The sequence below is a fragment of the Salmo salar genome, chromosome 14 (assembly GCF_965601325.2).
Source record: "Salmo salar chromosome 14, fSalSal1, whole genome shotgun sequence".
Classification (NCBI taxonomy): domain Eukaryota; kingdom Metazoa; phylum Chordata; class Actinopteri; order Salmoniformes; family Salmonidae; genus Salmo; species Salmo salar.
In genome coordinates, this window is record NC_138304.1 from 46,427,789 (window position 1) to 46,448,363 (window position 20,575).

General features: G+C 44.2%; 1 protein-coding gene across 1 annotated transcript; it reads left to right on the forward strand.

Moving 5' to 3' along the window:
• Nucleotides 1–1,351: 1,351 nt before the first annotated feature.
• LOC106569613 (uncharacterized) lies at nucleotides 1,352–19,522 on the forward strand. Its single transcript, XM_014141150.3, has 3 exons — nucleotides 1,352–4,384; nucleotides 6,811–7,981; nucleotides 18,997–19,522. Exons 1-2 carry the CDS (start codon nucleotides 2,273–2,275, stop codon nucleotides 7,885–7,887), a joined length of 3,189 nt encoding a protein of 1,062 aa, XP_013996625.2. The 5' UTR covers nucleotides 1,352–2,272; the 3' UTR covers nucleotides 7,888–7,981; nucleotides 18,997–19,522.
• Nucleotides 19,523–20,575: the final 1,053 nt, after the last annotated feature.

Below are 20,575 nucleotides of genomic sequence, written 5' to 3' on the forward strand. Positions count from 1 at the left end.
ATGGGCCTGTTCAGTTTAATATGTGGTTATGCATGGGCCTGTTCAGTTTAATATGTGGTTATGCATGGGCCTGTTCAGTTTAATCTGTGGTTATGCATGGGCCTGTTCAGTTTAATCTGTGGTTATGCATTGGCCTGTTCAGTTTAATATGTGGTTATGCATGGGCCTGTTCAGTTTAATCTGTGGTTATGCATGGGCCTGTTCAGTTTAATATGTGGTTATGCATGGGCCTGTTCAGTTTAATATGTGGTTATGCATGGGCCTGTTCAGTTTAATATGTGGTTATGCATGGGCCTGTTCAGTTTAATCTGTGGTTATGCATGGGCCTGTTCAGTTTAATATGTGGTTATGCATGGGCCTGTTCAGTTTAATATGTGGTTATGCATGGGCCTGTTCAGTTTAATATGTGGTTATGCATGGGCCTGTTCAGTTTAATATGTGGTTATGCATGGGCCTGTTCAGTTTAATATGTGGTTATGCATGGGCCTGTTCAGTTGAACGTCTACTTTTTGTTACCTATTTCCAACAACAGCTGTGACAGACTCCTAGAATGGTTCCTGAATTGTTCCTCTCAGTTTAAAAGGATGAAGCTCCTCTGAGTTCCTTCTGTGTTTATTTTCAGCACAGTTAATTTCAGCCTATTGTCTTTAAAGCTGCAACTGTTTTCTTTGACTCAAATAGCACCCTGTTCCCTATATAGTGCACTACTTTTGACTAGGGCCCATAGTGCACTATGAAGGGAACAGAGTGCTATTTGAAAATAAATTACACAGTCAAAGAGCAGCAACACAATTTAACTATTTTTTGATAGCGAACACTCAACATGTTGATCTCATCTTCAGGCTTTCTAAATGTGAAAATATGCAAACTGGAGATGGTTTTTAAGGAATGTTTTTTTTTTTGTCACAAATTATGTATGTCTATACTTACTCATCTTGTAAATTATAATGTCTGTTGCAATGCTGTCTTTCTTCAGTTCTGTTGAGAGAGAGAGAGAGAGAGAGAGAGAGAGAGAGAGAGAGAGAGAAAATTGTGCGCATAGCTGAACTCAACATTGGGGTTTGGCTCAGCCCCTCAGATTGTTTTTGGCCAGAGATGTAATGCCTAAGGTATGTAAGTGAAGTCAAGAGAAATATACTATACTGTCCGTATGTTTAAAACATAATTTAATTTAGTTGAACTGTGAAGATGTACATTGTTGCTTTACTGTAAACTCAGACCAGAGAGAGATCAAGAGAAAGAGAGGGGGAAAGAGAAGGAAAGAAGGAAAGAGAGAGAGCGCGAGAAAGAGAGAGAGACAAATAGAGAGACTGAGAGTTGTGTTAAAACCCTCCCTCTACAGGAGTGTGCCTCTGTCTTTCTACTCCGAGGCGTTCAGCCATGCAGTGTGGCTGATGAAACCCCTCCTTTCTCAGCCTCCTCCTCCTCACTTGGCGGAGGATTCCCTGACTGGCTCTAACCAGGCTGCGTTTAATTGAAGAGTGCCAGGCTGTAGTCGCCGAGCAAGGAGGATTAATGAGCTTAGAAAGCTCTAACGGACTGACATTGACGACAGAAACACAGAGAACTGGATCTCAGGTGGAGGAGAGAGCCAGATATGACATTCAGGTACAGGCGACTGTGTGAGAGAATGAGACAGAGTGAGAAACAGCAGTGAGACTCAGAGAGTGAAAGGTGGAAAAATAGGAGGAGGGGAAGGGAGGTAACGGGAAATGGAGGAGGAGAGAAGGGGAAGGGAAGAAACGGGAAAAGGAGGAGGAGAGGAGGGGAAGGGAGGAAACGGGAAATGGACAACCAAGTGAGGGAGAGAGACGGGAAGCCTTCAGCAGCAGATGAGACTGAGGAACGAAACGAGGGAGAGGTAGAGAGAAGAAGAGAGAGCGAGAGAGGGGGGAAGGAGGTGGAGAAGAGGGGCCCCCGAGCAGGAGAGAGGGCTGCAGGGTGAAGAAAGAGTGAGAGAAAAGTTGGAAAAGTAAGAGAGGGGTCAGGGGAAAGAAAGGAAAGAGAAAAAACAAGTAGAGGAGAGAAAGAGAAACAACAGGAAGACTAAAGGGGAGGGACGTCTTAGGTTAAAAAAAGAGGCAAAGCTGAAGAAAAGAGGGGGGGGGGGCGTTTGCGGTGGAGTCAGTCGTAGCTAGATGAGGAAAACAGTTAGAGTGAATGACTAGGTCGGAGTTGGACAGCAGCAGGGAGGAGAAGGAAACCAGTTGTTTTTTAAGGCATTTTCCACAGCAGCCAGCCTCTACTCCGGACGGAATGTTTTCATTCTGAAATGTACTCAGACAGCACACGGACGGGACACTATGGACTCATTCATCAAAACAATAACGACTGCTGCTACTGCCGCCGCGGTGTCCATTACGGACCCACGTTGTTCCAGGGAGTACCACCAGCCATACGCCCAGACTATCCAGACCACCCACCATCACTGGACCTCAGGGAAGACTTCCAGCTTCCTCCTTTCCCTGTGGAGACTGAGGATATAGAGCCTGGACTAGAGAAGGGTGAGAGAAGTGGAGGAGGAAGAGGTGGTGGAAGAGAAGATGGAGGAAGAGGTGGAGGAGGAAGAGGTGGAGGAGGCAGAAGAGAAGGTGAAGGCAGAGGAGGAGGAAGAGGCAGACAAGAAAGTGAAGGCAGAGGAGAAGGAGGAGGCAGACGAGAAGGTGAAGGTAGAGGGGGAGGAGGAAGACGAGGCAGAAGAGAAGGTGAAGGCAGAGGAGGAGGAGGAGGAGGAGTAGGAGGCAGACGAGAAGGTGAAGGTGGAGGAGGAGGAGTAGGAGGCAGACGAGAAGGTGAAGGCAGAGGAGGAGGAGGAGGAGGAGGCAGACGAGAAGGTGAAGGCAGAGGAGGAGGAGGAGGCAGACGAGAAGGTGAAGGCAGAGGAGGAGGTGAAGGCAGAGGAGGAGGTGGAAGAGGAGGCAGAGGAGGAGGTGGAGGAGGCGGCATTGAAGCTGAAGCTGGAGGTGGTTACACTCACAGGGCCCCACAGAGGAGGCCAGTGTTCACAGAGCAGGGTCAGTATGTCCAACCTCAGCCAGACCTATTTAGCCCTAGCCAAACCTATGACTACAACCCTGCCCAGTGGAGCTGGCCAGTGGAGCCCTCAGGCCCTAGTCTGAGACACTATTCCCCTGTGAAAGAACAATGTGGCTGTGTGGGACAGGGTGGAGGTGACGCTGTTGGGACGGCGACCAGGACACACCTCTTTAACAGCAGCAGACATGCGTCAGCCTTGTCACTCCCGGCGGACCCAGACCCGGCACACAGACAGACAGACAGACAGATTAGCTACAACTACAATCCAGAGGGGCACAGGCAGGCTAGTTATGGAGCGGAAGAGCAGATCTGGGATCAGTCAAAACACAGACAGGCCAGCTGCAGTTACAGTACTGAAGACAAACCGAAACACAGGCAGGCTAGTTATGGAGTGGAAGAACAGATCTGGGGTCAATCAAAACACAGACAGGCCAGCTGCAGCTACAGTTTGAGGCTAGAAAGACAGGCTAGCTACGGTCCACAGGAACTACACAGACAGGCTAGCTACGGTCCAGAAGAACAGATCTGGGATCAGTCGAAACACAGACAGGCTAGCTACAGTTACAGTCCAGAAGACAAGCCGATACACGGACAGACTAGCTACGGTCCAGAAGAACAGATCTGTGATCAGTCGAATCACAGACAGGCTAGTTACAGTCCAGAAGACAAACCGATACACGGACAGACTAGCTACTGTCCAGAAGAACAGATCTGGGATCAGTCGAAACACAGACAGGCTAGCTACAGTTACAGTCCAGAAAGGCAGGACTGGAGATTTACTGCTAGTGGTAAACACGATCATTTGGACAGGTGTGTACCACTGGAACAAGGAGATTTACACCCCCACATGCCAAATGAATGCTGTGGCATTGGTGGTCCCAGCCCCAGGCCTGTGTCCTCTCGGGGCAGGGGAGATAGAGCTAACCACCAGGAGAGGACTACTAGATTAAAGGCTGGAGGAGTTGGAGGTGGGATAAGAGAGGACGGCTGTAATGGACGACATGTCCCTGCTGGCTCTAGCTCTGAGGGTTTGGTCAGGAAGAAGCAGAGTTTGGTCAGGAAGAAGCAGAGTTTGGTCCGGAAGAACCAGAGTATGGTCCAGGAGAAGGAGGTTGGGGTCCATGAGAACCACGGTTCGACCCAGGAGAACCAGGGTTCGATCCGGGAGAAGGAGGATTCAGTCCGGGCGAAGAAGGGTTCGGTCCGGGAAAACGAGGGTTCGATCCGGGAGAAGGAGGGTTCAGTCCGGACGAAGGAGGGTTCTGTCTGTGAGCAGATCAGACAGGTGGTGTCAGACCTGGAGGGGGTCCTGGGTGGTCTCAAACAGGTCCACGTGGAGATGAAGGAGGTAAGAAGCCTCTACTGTATGTTAACCTGCAGTGAGCCTGGTCCCAGATCTGTATGTTAACCTGCAATCAGCCTGGTCCCAGATCTGTATGTTAACCTGCAGTCAGCCTGGTCCCAGATCTGTATGTGTTTTAGCCAACTCTGACTGTTGTAGTAATTTTATTGAACCTTTATTTAACTAGACAAATCAGTTAAGTACAAATTCTTATTTTACAATGACGGCCTACCCCGCCAAACCCTCCCCTAACTCGGACGACGCTGGGCCAATTGTGCTCCGACCTATGGGACTCCCGATCACGGTCTGTTGTGATACAGCCCGGGATCGAACCCGGGTCTGTAGGGACACCTCTAGCACTGCGCCACTCGTACCTTGGCTAGCCTCGCAAGCCACACTACATAACGCATGTTTATGTAAGCTCGGAAGTTCAGTGTGGCTCGCGAGGCTAGCTCGTTGTCATGCGGTTCATGTAGTCTGAGAAGTTGGCTAAAGCAAAAAGCTGTGTTTAACCTGATGAATAAATAGAAAATGAAATGAAATGGACAGTACTCCACTAAGCTTCGATAATTCATTAATTTACCCTGCATAAATGCAATGAATGATTGAGGCATATCAATCTGAGTCCTGTCCATATCTAATTTTCTATGGAGTGTACTTAGGGGATCATACAACCACTTTAAAAGGACAAGTTTTCGAGTGAGTGCCTATTATGAATGTTCACGAATGAATGGTATGACAAAAAGAAACATGACAACAATAGTAAGAGGAGTTGGCTGAAACACACAGTGATCTGAGGACGAGGCCATGTTTGCCTCCATGTATACGTTTCAGTAGGGTTGTTTCAGTATGCTTACGTTAACATTTGAGGTAAAGCAGACACTGATGGACCTATGAGAGTCCTCTTTCTGTTTATGGGCAATTCCACAGTGACAGAACGATGCTCAGACTCAGATGATTCTTCACTTTAAAATGTCAAGCAAAAACCAATGAAAACAGATTTACTTGAAGCCCTGTGCAGAGGCAAAGTTTGGTAACAAAATGACGGTTTGTGCTGTTTGTGCTGTCATTCTGTTACCAAACTTGGCATGTGCGCAGTTCTTCAAGTAAATGTGTTTCCATTGGTTTTTGTTTGGCACACTCTACATTATAAAGGGAAACATCTGAGTCACAGCATTATTCTGTTACGGTGGAATAGCCTTCATGCATTCAGCTCTGTAGAAAAAAAGAATGATGCAGGCTGATATGGAAGGAGATACTGTAGCATTGCTCATAATTTGAGTCATTTCTTGCAGTTGCATAGATTGAAAGCGATTCACATCGACTGTTTGGCTAAAACCTGCTGCTGGATTTGATAGAGACACAAGAAGCACAGTAATGTACTATAATGTAATGGTAACTAACGTAGTAATGTAGTATACTGTATTAATATACTTTAGTAATGTATTATAATGTAGTGGTAACTAATGTAGTAATGTAGTATAATGTAGTGGTAACTAATGTACTATGTAGTATAATGTTTTAATATACTGTAGTAATGTAGTATAATGCAGTGGTAACTAATGTAGTATGTAGTATAATGTATTAATGTACTGTAGTAATGTAGATTAATGTATTAATATACTGTAATAATGTAGAATATGTAGTGGTGATGAATGTAGTAATGTAGTATAATGTATTAATATACTGTAGTAATGTAGTATAATGTACTAATATACTCTAGTAAGTAAGGGTTAATCAACGAGGGGCTATGCGTTCTATGGAAAATAATGAATGACGTGGAAGGTGTGAAACACAAAGTGCTAGTGGAATGGAATTAACCTTCCACAGAGCTACATTATTTTCCAGAGAACGCATAGAGCCCCGAGTTGATTATCCCTTTTATACCTTGGCTATAATTGAACACATTTGCCGCTAGAAATGTGTTTGTCTGCAGGTAGAAATGTGTTCAAGTAGATAACACGTTTATTAGATAGCTAGCTACAGTAGTTGATAACTAAACAAACAGACTTGCTAGTTTAGCTAACCATAAATAACGCATGCTCTAGAATGCCATTCAAGCCAATCAGAAACATCATATAATGTAATATAATGTAGTGGTAACTAATGTAGTATAATGTATTAATATAACTTTAGTAATGTAGTATAATGTAGTAATAACCTGTAGTAATGTAGTATAATGCAGTAATATACTTTAGTAATGTAGTAATATACTGTAGTAACGTAATATATTGACTCACTGTACTGTCCAGTAGGTGGTCCAACAGATGTATTGTCTGACAGCTAACAAAATACTTCTGTTCTAAAATATAATAAAATATAAATACATTGTCAAACAAAATCTAAAATCTCATGACTCTTAAAAAACATATAGATATAACAGACATATAATTGTTGGTGACTATGTTTATTGACTCTGGGTCATCCTTTAGGTGGTCCAACAGATAGATCGTCTGACAGCTAACATTGACCTGGAAGAGGAAGAGGGATCATGTAACAAGTCCCCTAGTAGTGGTGATGGTCACCCCAACCCCAGAGACTGTAGAGGTGGTGACGGTCTCCCCAACCCCAGAGACTGTAGAGGTGGTGACGGTCTCCCCAACCCCAGAGACTGTAGAGGTGGTGACGGTCTCCCCAACCCCAGAGACTGTAGAGGTGGTGACGGTCTCCCCAACCCCAGAGACTGTAAAGGAGTCCTGATGTTCAACCAGGGAGACCAGAGACCACAGTACAGAGACATGGACCGTACAGTCAACCAGAAGACTACTAGGGTCCAGGTGCACACCCACTGGACTGGTACAGGGGACCTGGTCCACAACCATAAGACTCCTGGGGACCATGGACCACAGTGCAGAGACACGGATCATACTGTCATCATACATGACCCTCCTCCCGACCCCAGAGACGTCTCTGGGGTCCACAGCCAAAAGACTAATGGAGATCAGGTAGTCTCACTACTTTACAGACACCCTGACCATACTGTCACCATACGAACTAACTCCTCGTCCCCTGTCCTCACCGCATCTGTCATCAAGACCAACCGGGTTGGGATCACAGTCTTGAGCCCCATGGGCCCCCTGAGCCCCTCCAAAGACCCCAAACAGGACAGACGGGGGCTCAACGGACACCCTCCTCTACTCGGTCCAGGTAGAGAACTGAACCATGTGGCCCCCCATACCCCCCTAGAGCTAGAAATGACCCCCTCCCTACCCCTACCCTTATGGTCTCAACTGTCTGACCCCACAGCCATGGTCGGATACAGTGTCCCCACTCTTAGGAACCAGAAACCTCCTCTGTACCCCCGCCACAACGAATGGGTGGAGAGGCTCAGTAAGAGTCCGGCTCAACCACCCTACCCTGCCTACCCAGCCCACCCAGCACTGCCGGTCCTGCCCCACCTGGCTCAGCCACCCTACCCTACCCACCCTAACCACCCAACCCACCCTGCCCTGCCTCCCAGTGATCTGAAGACACCCCCCTACCCGGGGAAAGGCTGCAGCATGGTATGAGGGGACAGGGGACAGCCTCACTGCCATGGGGGCGGGAACATATAGGACAAGGACAGACCTACACTGATAAGTAGTCTGAGAAGGAAAGCTTGCGGTAAGTGTGTGTGTGTGTGTGTGTGTGTGTGTGTGTGTGTGTGTGTGTGTGTGTGTGTGTGTGTGTGTGTGTGTGTGTGTGTGTGTGTGTGTGTGTGTGTGTGTCTGCTAATGTTCATGTCACATGAGTTCCTTCCTAGCAGTTCTTAGTCATGACTTCAGAGAAATAGAGAATTACACAACATTTACACAGATTTACTCGTGGTTTACACAACCTGACTGCTGATGTACGTTATGCATGCACGTCATGGTAGTATAACAATTTGATTATACAAAAATAACATTTCAGCAGCCATATCTGTGAAGATGCAAGATGACTGTGTGTGTATCTGTTTGTCTGTGTGTGTATCTGTTTGTCTGTGTGTGTCTGTTTGTCTGTGTGTGTCTGTGTGTGTGTGTGTGTTTATCTTTTTGTCTGTGTGTGTATCTGTTTGTCTGTGTGTGTATCTGTTTGTCTGTGTGTATCTGTTTGTCTGTGTGTATCTGTTTGTCTGTGTGTCACTGTGTGTGTGTGTGTGTGTGTGTATCTGTTTGTCTGTGTGTGTGTCTGTTTGTCTGTGTGTGTCTGTTTGTCTGTGTGTGTCTGTGTGTGTGTGTGTGTGTGTGTGTGTATCTGTTTGTCTGTGTGTATCTGTTTGTCTGTGTGTCTCTGTGTGTATCTGTTTGTCTGTGTGTATCTGTTTGTCTGTGTGTCTCTGTGTGTGTGTGTATCTGTTTGTCTGTGTGTGTGTCTGTGTATCTGTTTGTCTGCTGATATTTATGTCACTTTAGCTTCTACTTCTTGCTATAACTTAGTCATCATGACTTCAGAGAAATGGAGAGTAAAAAAAAGAAATTTGAGTTTAATCATTTATTGTAATGAAACACCAACCATCTGGGATAGATATCGGATATAACTGCCGCTAGTCTACCCTCTCTTTCAGTAAGTATTTATAGGATAACAGACAAGACTATCTATCTGAGTCATTGGCAGGACTACAAAATCACTCCCCCACTCGTTTCTCCAGTTAGGACAAGATAGTGCCGACAGACACGGTCGCCCTGTTTCCAGCTCTTAGCCAACTTTGCAGTATTTTTTTTTGCATGTGTTACTTCTTACATTATTTGTTCAGAACATTTCTTGTATTATTACCTACAGCCCGGGAAATAACTTTTGGATATTAGATTGATGGTCACTCACCAGATATTTGAGCAGATATTAGACTTTGTTTGAACTTCCCGAGGAAAGCTCTATTCATCCCGCAAGCTGCACCAAAACGCTGACACCGGAGAAGAGGTAGAAGAAGTGGGGCCGAGATAGACTCAGGCGGCGTATTACTCGCTAACGGTTAGTCCCTAGCAGAGTTGACAAGCTCAGGGCAAAGATCTCCGTCCAGAGAGATATCAGGGACTGTAGTATTCTCTGTTTATACAGTGCCTTCGGAAAGTATTCAGACCCCTTGACTTTTTCCACATTTTGTTTGGTTACAGCCTTATTCTAAAATTGATTAAATAGTTTTCCCCCCTCATCAATCTACACACAATACCCCATAATGACAAAGCAAAAACTGTTTTTTATAAAAAAGAAAAAAATGTAATATTACATTTACATAAGTATTCAGACCCTTTTCTCAGTATTTTGTTAAAGCACCGTTGGCAGCGATTACAGCCTTGACTTTTCTTGGGTATGACGCTACAAGCTTGGTACACCTGTATTTGTGGAGTTTCTCCCATTCTTCTCTGCAGATCCTCTCAAGCTCTGTCAGGTTGGATGGGGAGCGTTTCTGCACAGCTATTTTCAGGTCTCTCCAGAGATGTTTGATCAGGTTTAAGACCGGGCTCTGGCTGGGCCGCTCAAGCACATCTGAGACTTGTCCCAAAGCCACTCCTGCATTGTCTTGGCTGTGTACTTAGGGTTGTTGTTCTGTTGGAAGGTGAACCTTCGCCCCAGTCTGAGGTCCTGAGCACTCTGGAGTAACTTTTCATCAAGGATCTCTCTGTACTTTGCTCTGCTCATCTTTGCCTCGATCCTGACTAGTCTCCCAGTCCCTGCCACTGAAAACATCCCCACAGCATGATTCTGCCACCACCATGCTTCACCGTAGGGATGGTGCCAAGTTTCCTCCAGACATAATGCTTGGCATTCAGGCCAAAGAGTTCCATCTTGGTTTCATCAGACCAGATAATCTTGTTTTTCATGGTCTGATAGTCTTTAGGTGTCTTTTGGCAAACTCCAAGTGGGCTGTCATGTGTCGTTAATTGAGAAGTGACTTCCGTCTGGCCACTCTACCATAAAGGCCTGATTGGTGGAGTGCTGCAGAGATGGTTGTCCTTCTGGAAGGTTCTCCCATCTCCACAGAGGAACTCTAGAGCTCTGTCAGAGTAACCATCAGTTCTTGGTCATCTCCCTGACCAAGACCCTTCTCCCACGATTGCTCAGTTTGGCCAGGCGGCCAGCTTTAGGAAGGGTCTTGGTGGTTCCAAACTTCTTCCACTTAAGAATGATGGAGGCATTGGGCCTCCCGAATGGCACTGTGGTCTAAGGCACTGCATCACAGTGCTAGCTGTGTCGCTAGAGATCCTGGTTCGAGTCCAGGCTCTGTTGCAGCCGGCCGTGACTGGAAGACCCATGGGTCGGCGCACAATTTTCCCAGTGTCGTCTGGGTTAGGGGAGGTTTTGGCCGGCAGAGATGTTCTTGTCCCATCGCGCACTAGCGACTCTTGTGGCGGGCCGGGCGCACTAAGCTCAGGGTTTTGGGTCTGAACCCCTCCCTGTGCAACTGGGTCATGGACTCCTGACAGGCAAACCCCAAGTGGTGAAGGTAAAGCAACAACACCTCCGCCACGCTGATCCTCAACACAGGAGCCCTACAGGGGTGGGTGCTCAGCCCCCCCCTTATACTCCCTGGTCACCCACACACGTCTCCAACTCAATCATCAGGTATGTTAACGACATAACAGTGGTAGGCCTGATTACCAACAACAATGAGACGGCCTACAGGGAAGAGATGAAAGCCCTGGTGGAGTAGTGACAGGAAAATAAGTCTCCCTTAATGTTATTGGCCAGTCTGAGATAAAGCTTTTTCTTTGCAACTCTGCCTAGATGGCCAGCATCCCGGAGTCACCTCTTCACTGTTGATGTTGAGACTGGTGTTTTGCGTGTACTATTTAACGAAGCTGCCAGTTGACGACTTGCGAGGCATCTGTTTCTCAAACTAGACACTAATGTACTTGTCCTCTTGCTCAGTTGTGCACCGGGGGCTCCCACTCCTCTTTCTATTCTGGTTAGAGCCAGTTTACGCTGTTCTGTTAATGGAGTAGTACACATCGTTGTACGAGATCTTCAGTTTCTTGGCAATTTCTCGCATTGATTAGCCTTCATTTTTCAGAACAAGAATAGACTGACGAGTTTCAGAAGAAAGTTATTTGTTTCTAGCCATTCTGAGCCTGTAATCGAACCCACAAATGCTGATGCTCCAGATACTCAACTAGTCTAAAGAAGGACAGTTTTATTGCTTCTCTAATCAGCACAACAGTTTTCAGCTGTGCTAACATAATTGCAAAAGGGTTTTCTAATGACCAATTAGCCTTTTAAAATGATAAACTTGTATTAGCTAACACATTGTGCCATTGGAACACAGAAGTGATGGTTGCTGATAATGGGCCTCTGTACGCCGATGTAGATATTCCATAAAAAATCTGCTGTTTCTAGCTACAATAGTTATTTACAACATTAACAATGTCTACACTGTATTTCTGATTAATTTGATGCTATTTTAATGGACCAAAAATGTGCTTTTCTTTCAAAAACAAGGACATTTCTATGTGACCCCAAACTTTTGAACGGTGGTGTATATGTATATACAATGGCAAGAAAAAGTATGTGAACCCTTTGGAAATACCTGGATTTATGCATAAATTGGTCATAAAATTGGATCTGAACTTCATATAGGTCACAACAATAGACAAACACAGTTTGCTTAAACTAATAACACACAAGCAATTATACATTTTCATGTCTTTATTGAACACACCGCGTAAACATTCACAGTGTAGGGTGGAAAAGTATGTGAACACTTGGATTTAATAACTGGTTGACCCTCCTTTGGCAGCAATAAACTCAACCAAACGTTTTCTGTAGTTGCGAATCAGACCTGCACAACAGTCAGGAGGAATTTTTCACCATTCCTCTTTACAAAACTGTTTCAGTTAAGCAATATTCTTGGGATGTCTGGTGTGAACTGCTCTCTCGAGGTCATGCCACAGCATCTCAATCGGGTTGAGATCAGGACTCTGACTGGGCCACTCCAGAAGGCGTATTTTATCTGTTGAAGCCATTCTGTTGTTGATTTACTTCTGTGTTTTGGGTCGTTGTCCTGTTGCATCACCCAACTTCTGTTGAGCTTCAATTGGCGGACAGATAGCCTAACATTCTCCAGCAAAATGTCTTGGAAAACTTGGGAATTCATTTTTCCTTCGATGATAGCAAGCTGTCCAGGCCCTGAGGCAGCAAAGCAGCCACAAACCATGATGCTCCCTCCACCATACTTTACAGTTGGGATAAGGTTTTGATGTTGGTGTGCTGTGCCTTTTTTTCTCCACACATAGTGTTGTGGGTTCCTTCCAAACAACTCAGCTGTATATTCATCTGTTGACAGAATAATTTGCCAGTTGCGCTGTGGAACATCCAGGTGCACTTTTGCAAATTTCAGATGTGCAGCAATGTTTTTTTTTGGACAGCAGTTGCTTCTTCCATGGCATCCTCCCATGAACACCATCCTTGTTTAGTGTTTTACGTATCGTAGACTCGTCAACAGAGATGTTAGCATGTTCCAGAGATTTCTGTAAGTCTTTAGCTGACACTCTAGGATTCTTCTTAACCTCATTGAGCATTCTGCGCTGTACTCTTGCAATCATCTTTGCAGGACGGCCACTCCTATTTTTCTAGATTATGTGTGTATTGTTTTTATATTTATTATTACTAGGTATTAATGCACCGTTAAAGCTAGAAACACAAGCATCTAGCTAGGTATTACTGCACAGTTAGCATTAGAAACACAAGCATTTAGCTAGGTATTACTGCACCGTTACAGCTAGAAAAACAAGCATTTAGCTAGGTATTACTGCACCGTTACAGCTAGAAACACAAGCATTTAGCTAGGTATTACTGCGCAGTTAGAGCTAGAAACACAAGCATTTAGCTAGGTATTACTGCACCGTTAGAGCTAGAAACACAAGCATTTAGCTAGGTATCGCTGCGCAGTTAGAGCTAGAAACACAAGCATTTAGCTAGGTATTACTGCACAGTTAGCATTAGAAACACAAGTATTTAGCTAGGTATTACTGCACAGTTAGCATTAGAAACACAAGCATTTAGCCAGGTGTTACTGCACCGTTACAGCTAGAAACACAAGCATTTAGCTAGGTATTACTGCACCGTTAGAGCTAGAAACACAAGCATTTAGCTAGGTATCACTGTGCAGTTAGAGCTAGAAACACAAGCATTTAGCTAGGTATTACTACACTGTTAGCTAGAAACACAAGCATTTAGCTTGATATTACTGCATTGTTAGAGCTAGAAACCCAAGCATTTCGCTAGGTATTACTGCACTGCTAGAGCTAGTAGAAACAGAAGCATTTAGCTAGGTATTACTGCACAGTTAGCATTAGAAACACAAGCTTTTAGCTAGGTATTACTGCACCGTTACAGCTAGAAAAACAAGCATTTAGCTAGGTATTACTGCACTGCTAGAGCTAGAAACACAAGCATTTAGCTAGGTATTACTGCACTGTTAGAGCTAGAAACACAAGTATTTATCTAGGCATTACTGCACTGTTAGAGCTAGAAACGCAAGCATTTAGCTAGGTATTACTGCACTGTTAGAGCTAGAAACACAAGCATTTCGCACACCTGTGATAAGATATGAAAATCTATGTTCGCGACCAATAGACTTTGATTTGATTTAAAGTTTGCATACTTCCAAAATGGCACCCTATTCCCTTTTTAGTGCACTATTTTTGACCAGGACCATTGTGCTCTAGTCCAAAGTAGTGCACTATATAGGGAAAAGTTTGCAATTTTGCAGGCATTCTTTGTGTCATTCACAGAGCTCACATTTGTGAAGATAGTGATCTATTTGACAACCATCAAACATCACTAATTAAAGAATTCTTGCGATTTCAATTAATTGAAGTTATAAAAGTCTCAAAAGTTTTACCTCACAATTTAGAAAAAGGACAAATCATAGAGAGAATGTTCCCGTTTGTGTGAAATAGCTCCCTCTTGTGCAGAATATGTGTAACTGCAGTATAGTTTTTTCTGGCTTGTGCCTGATTTCTGTGAATTGGGCCAAGCACAATCTGGTTTTAATTATAAAGCCTTTGGACAGATGCCAGAGCAGAGTGAGGCAAACCAAAACGTTAGCTTGTTATATTTCAAATGTTCCCATAAACATGAGCACTTCTAGACATCGTTCAAACATGGCGAGAGCCAAGGCCTGCGGGGCTATAGCGAACCACTCCCATAGAGAGAACGCCTGTGGGGGCTATAGAGAACTCCTCCCAGAGAGAAAAGGCCTGTGACTTCATGTTAAACCTTTCAAAATATGCTTTGAAATATCGTAGAAGTAGATTAATTCTGTGCAGATATTGTTTATGGTAAATCTCTTGTAACTACGCAATTGTGATTGAATTTTATGACAGTGTATTTGGTGTATTCTGAAAACACAGTCTGTTTAGACTATTGAAAAAGGCTACAGTGAAAATATAATTAATTCCATTGATTTTCTTCTCTATTATGTCTTCTCTGCTGTTCTCTACGCTTCTCTGCTGTTCTATCCTTTTCTCTCCTATTTCTCTCCTGTTCTTTCCTGTTCTCTCCTTTTCACTCATCTTCTCTCCTGTTCTCTCCCTTCTCTCCTCTTCTATACCCTTCTCTCCTCTTCTCTCCTTTTCTCTCATGTTCTCCTCTCCTGTTCTCTCATCTTCTCTCCTGTTCTCTCCTCTTCTCTCATCTTCTCTCCTGTTCTCTCCTCTTCTCTCCTGTTCTCTCCTGTTCTCTCCTCTCTCTCTCTTCTCTCCTCTTCTCTCCCCTTCTCTCCTGCTCTCTTCTCTCCTCTTCTCTCCTCTTCTCTCCTCTTCTCTCCCGTTCTCTCATCTTCTTTCCTTCTCTCCTCTTCTCTCTTCTTCTCTCCTGTTCTCCCCTCTTCTCTCCCGTTCTCTCATCTTCTCTCCTGTTCTCTCCTCTGCCCTCTTCTTCTCTCCTCTTCTCAACTGCTCTCTCTTGTTCTCTCCTCTTCTCTCCTGTTCTCTCTTCTTCTCTCCTGTTCTCTCCCGTTCTCTCATCTTCTTTCCTTTTCTCTCCTCTTCTCTCCTGTTCTCTCCTGTTCTCTCCTCTCCTGTTCAATCCTGTTCTCTCCTGTGCTCTCCTGTTCACTCCTGTTCCCTCCTCTTCTCTCTTGTTCTTGCCTCTTCTCTTCTGCTCTCTCCTCTTCTCTCCTGTTCTCTCCTGTTCTCTCCTGTTCTCTCCTCTTCCCTCCTGTTCTCTCCTGTTCTCTCCTCTTCTCTCCTCTTCCCTCCTCTTCTCTCCTGTTCTATTCTCTTCTCTCCTGTTTTCTCCTGTTTTCTCTTGTTCTCTCCTCTTCTCTCCTCTTCTCTGCTGCCATCAAAAGCACCTCTTGAATTTGTATGGTTAGCCCTGAATTAAAGAAATAACATGCAGAGATATCATTGGACTGATTATTTAACTTTTGTTAATGAAAGGACTAGAAATACCTGCATCTCTTCTCTGCTGTAGTTAACAACATTTCCACCTAACTTTCTTTGTCAAGCTTCCGTACAGTAGTGTAATTGTTTTCTGTGCTTACCTTGCCTGTGTCCCAACTGGATCCCTATTCCCTATAGGCACCAGTGGAGGCTGGTCGGAAGGAAATATAAGAGGACGGGCTCATTGTAATGGCTGGAATGGAATGAATGGAAATGGAAACATGTGGTTTCTATATGTTTGATGAGTTTGAGTCCATTCCATTAATTCCATTCCAGCCATTACAATGAGCCTGTCCTCCTATGGCTCCTCTCATCAGCCTCCACTGATAGGCACTACTTTTTTCCCCGGCTCATCCAGCTACAGTAGCAAGGCTGAATGAGTCATGATAACCCAAGGACACATAGCTAACCCATGAGTTTATCCTCCTTCACTTAATCTATTCTGAAGTATAAACTGGGTGGTTCAAGCCCTGAATGCTGATTGGGTGACAACAATGGTATATCAGACATTATACCACGGGTATGACAAAACAGTTATTTTTACTGCTCAAATTGTGTTGGTAACCAGTTTATAATAGCAATAAGGCACCTCAGGTGTTTGGGTATATATACTGCTCAAAAAAATAAAGGGAACACTTAAACAACACATCCTAGATCTGAATGAAAGAAACAATCTTATTAAATACTTTTTTCTTTACATAGTTGAATGTGCTGACAACAAAATCACACAAAAATAATCAATGGAAATACAATTTATCAACCCATGGAGGTCTGGATTTGGAGTCACACTCAAAATTAAAGTGGAAAACCACACTACAGGCTGATCCAACTTTGATGTAATGTCCTTTAAAACAAGTCAAAATGAGGCTCAGTAGTGTGTGTGGCCTCCACGTGCCTGTATGACCTCCATACAACGCCTGGGCATGCTCCTGATGAGGTAGCGGATGGTCTCCTGAGGGATCTCCTCCCAGAACTGGACTAAAGCATCCGCCAACTCCTGGACAGTCTGTGGTGCAACATGGCGTTGGTGGATGGAGTGAGACATGATGTCCCAGATGTGCTCAATTGGATTCAGGTCTGGGGAACGGGCGGGCCAGTCCATAGCATCAATGCCTTCCTCTTGCAGGAACTGCTGACACACTCCAGCCACATGAGGTCTAGCATTGTCTTGCATTAGGAGGAACCCAGGGCCAACCGCACCAGCATATGGTCTCACAAGGGGTCTGAGGATCTCATCTCGGTACCTAATGGCAGTCAGGCTACCTCTGGCGAGCACATGGAGGGCTGTGCGGCCCCCCAAAGAAATGCCACCCCACACCATGACTGACCCACCGCCAAACCGGTCATGCTGGAGGATGTTGCAGGCAGCAGAACGTTCTCCACAGCGTCTCCAGACTCTGTCACGTCTGTCACATGTGCTCAGTGTGAACCTGCTTTCATCTGTGAAGAGCACAGGGTGCCAGTGGAGGATTTGCCAGTCTTGGTGTTCTCTGGCAAATGCCAAACGTCCTGCACGGTGTTGGGCTGTAAGCACAACCCCCACCTGTGGACGTCGGGCCCTCATACCACCCTCATGGAGTCTGTTTCTGACCGTTTGAGCAGACACATGCACATTTGTGGCCTGCTGGAGGTCATTTTGCAGGGCTCTGGCAGTGCTTCTCCTGCTCCTCCTTGCACAAAGGCGGAGGTAGCGGTCCTGCTGCTGGGTTGTTGCCCTCCTACGGCCTCCTCCACGTCTCCTGATGTACTGGCCTGTCTCCTGGTAGCGCCTCCATGCTCTGGACACTACGCTGACAGACACAGCAAACCTTCTTGCCATAGCTCGCATTGATGTGCCATCCTGGATGAGCTGCACTACCTGAGCCACTTGTGTGGGTTGTAGACTCCGTCTCATGCTACCACTAGAGTGAAAGCACCGCCAGCATTCAAAAGTGACCAAAACATCAGCCAGGAAGCATAGGAACTGAGAAGTGGTCTGTGGTCCCCACCTGCAGAACCACTCCTTCATTGGGGGTGTCTTGCTAATTGCCTATAATTTCCACCTGTTGTCTATTCCATTTGCACAACAGCATGTGAAATGTATTGTCAATCAGTGTTGCTTCCTAAGTGGACAGTTTGATTTCACAGAAGTGTGATTGACTTGGAGTTACATTGTGTTGTTTAAGTGTTCCCTTTATTTTTTTTAGCAGTGTAGTAAGTATACCACGGCTAAGGGCTGTGTCCAGGCACTCTGTGTTGTGCCATGCAGGGGAACAGCCCATAGCCAATGTATATTGGCCATATACCACACCCTCTTGGGCCTTATCGCTTAAATATCCATCACTACAATAAGACTGAACAGTACAGAAATACCTCTATGGAATGGAAAATCTAATATATATAACAATATTTTGAGAATATTGTGCTATACGTTGTGCTGTACATTGTGCTATATTGTGCTATACGTCGGCTTCACTGTGGACTAGGGTTGAGGTCAATTCCATTTCTTTTCAGTCGTTTCAGGTAGTAAACTGAAATTCTCAGAATTTACTGAATTGAAATGGAATCGATCCCAAACCAGTGGTAGAAAAAGTACCCAATTGTCATCCTTGAGGGAAAGTATAGATACCTTAATAGAAAGTTACTCAAGTAAAAGTGAGTCAACCAGTAAAATGCTACTTGAGTAAAAGTATAAAAGTATCTGGTTTTAAATATACTTAAGTATCAGAAGTAAATGTAATTTCTAAAATATACTTAAGTATCAAAAGTAAAAGCATAAATCATTTCAAATGTCTTATATTAAGCAAAGCGGACGGCACCATTGTCTTGTTTTACAAATTTACGGATAGCCAGGGGCACACTCCAACACTTAGACATTATTTACAAAAGATGCATTTGTGTTTAGTAAGTCTGCCAGAACATTTGCAGTAGGGATGACCAGGTGTTCTGAATTTCCCAATTTTCCTGTTCTGCTATTAAGCATTCAAAATGTAATGACAACTTTGGGTTGTCAGGGAAAATGTATGGAGTAAAAAGTACAATATTTTCTTTAGGAATTTAGTGAAATAAAAGTTGTCAAAAATATAAATAGTAAAGTAAAGTACAGATACCCCAAAAAACTACTTAAGTAGTACTTTAAAGTACTTTTACTTAAGTGCTTTACACCACTGTCCCAAACCTTCTGGGGAGATGCTGTTGATGCGTAATTTAGCCAAACAGTTTACATCATTCATTGAAATGGGTTGTATGTATTGCAGATTGCCCTTTTAAATGCTGTGTTTTTCTCTTCCTCAGGAGCCCTGACGTGGTGAAGAGATGACATTCAGTGGTGGACACGGTCAGAGCTCGCCCTGAAGGGGGGGGTATTTCCAAGGGAAAACACTCCAGACAGACAGGAGGGAAATTCCACATGAAAGCCTGCGATGCACAGGCCTTGAGACGCACAGTATGTCTGGGGGGTTGGTAAAAACATAAGACAGCAAAAATAAACATTTCTGATACAAATTGGACAATAAAGTTGTATTGTATTGTATAACCCAACCCTACTGATCACCCTTGGAGCTAGACATCAAAGGTAATCGACAAAATAATCTCTAGACAAATGAGAATGAATGTTGGAAGTTACATTTTACATTTTAGAAAGTTATACGATTATACTATCTATATTCATGTTTATAAATAATGTTTATTTTCTAAATTTGAAAATTGTACCCTCTGAAACATTCAATTCCAAAAAAGTTAAAATTGTCAACTGAATGTGTCACATTTCTTACATTTGTGTATGAAATAAAGATAGCAGTGACCTAATCATTGGTATTAATATTGATTTGAAATGTTTTATGTTCTGTTCTGGCACCGATGCGTGTGTTTCCATTCTCCTTAGCTGTCTGTATTCCATGGCACTAGTGTCTAAACTGCCTTTTCTGCACCTGAAATTACAACTTATTCCCTAAATAGTGCACTATTTTTGATCAGAACCCTATGGGTCCTGATCAACAGTAGTGGACTAAATATGGATTTGAGTGTCCTTTGGAACCCAGTCTTTATGATATGGAACAGACTACTGCGTGTTGGAATCATCTGCAGGTAGGCTTGCTACCCTCTCTGTCTCTCTGTTTATTAAAAATCTTGTCTGAGAGTTTCACCACTTCTCTCCCAGAGCCCCTACTGATAGGCTGCTACCGTACATCCCTCTGTCTCTGGCTGCGTTTACACAGGAAGCACAATTCTGTTCCTTTTTCCACTAATTGTTCTTTTTGACCAATCACATCAGATCTTTTCAGATCAAATGTATTTTTCTGAGTTGATCTGATTGGCCAAAACACCAATTTGTGAGAAAAAAAAGAACTCGAATTGGGCTGCCTGTGTAAACGCAGTCCTGTTTCCTCTGTCACCACAGAACAGCTCTGTTTCTCCTCTCTCCTCTGATGACGTCAAGCCCAGTTTCCTCCCGTCACTCCTGTCTCTTCCACCCTCACCACAGAACAGCTCTCTTTCTCCTCCTCAAGCCCTGTTGACTGATAACCGATGTACTGAGTCTGTACCACTACAAACTGTTAGAGCGACTTTATCATGGTGTTACGTAATTCCGGATGGATTCTTGCTTGCTTGAACGCCAATAACTCAGATACACATGAAAACATGAAATGAGCCAGGGAATCGGTAGAACATCACTCAGAGATGCACAAAAAACAATATAACATTCAAAATGGGTGAACCTTTCCTTTAAGCAAAATCTGAATAAAAATGTTTAAATCTTCCAATGACTAAGAAACCATCTCTCATCGTATTCATTGGATACGCCTGTTTGGGAATTAACATGCTCTCATATTTCAAAGTTTGACTGTTCTACTTTTCTAAAGTTTTTTGTAAC

What these genes read in the sequence shown, in the direction of transcription:
- LOC106569613 (XM_014141150.3), top strand. Translation starts at nt 2,273, where the DNA reads ATGTACTCAGACAGCACACGGACGGGACACTATGGACTCATTCATCAA. An exon ending in TCCACGTGGAGATGAAGGAG is followed by an intron (nt 4,385 to 6,810) that starts GTAAGAAGCCTC and finishes GTCATCCTTTAG; the next exon opens with GTGGTCCAACAGATAGATCG.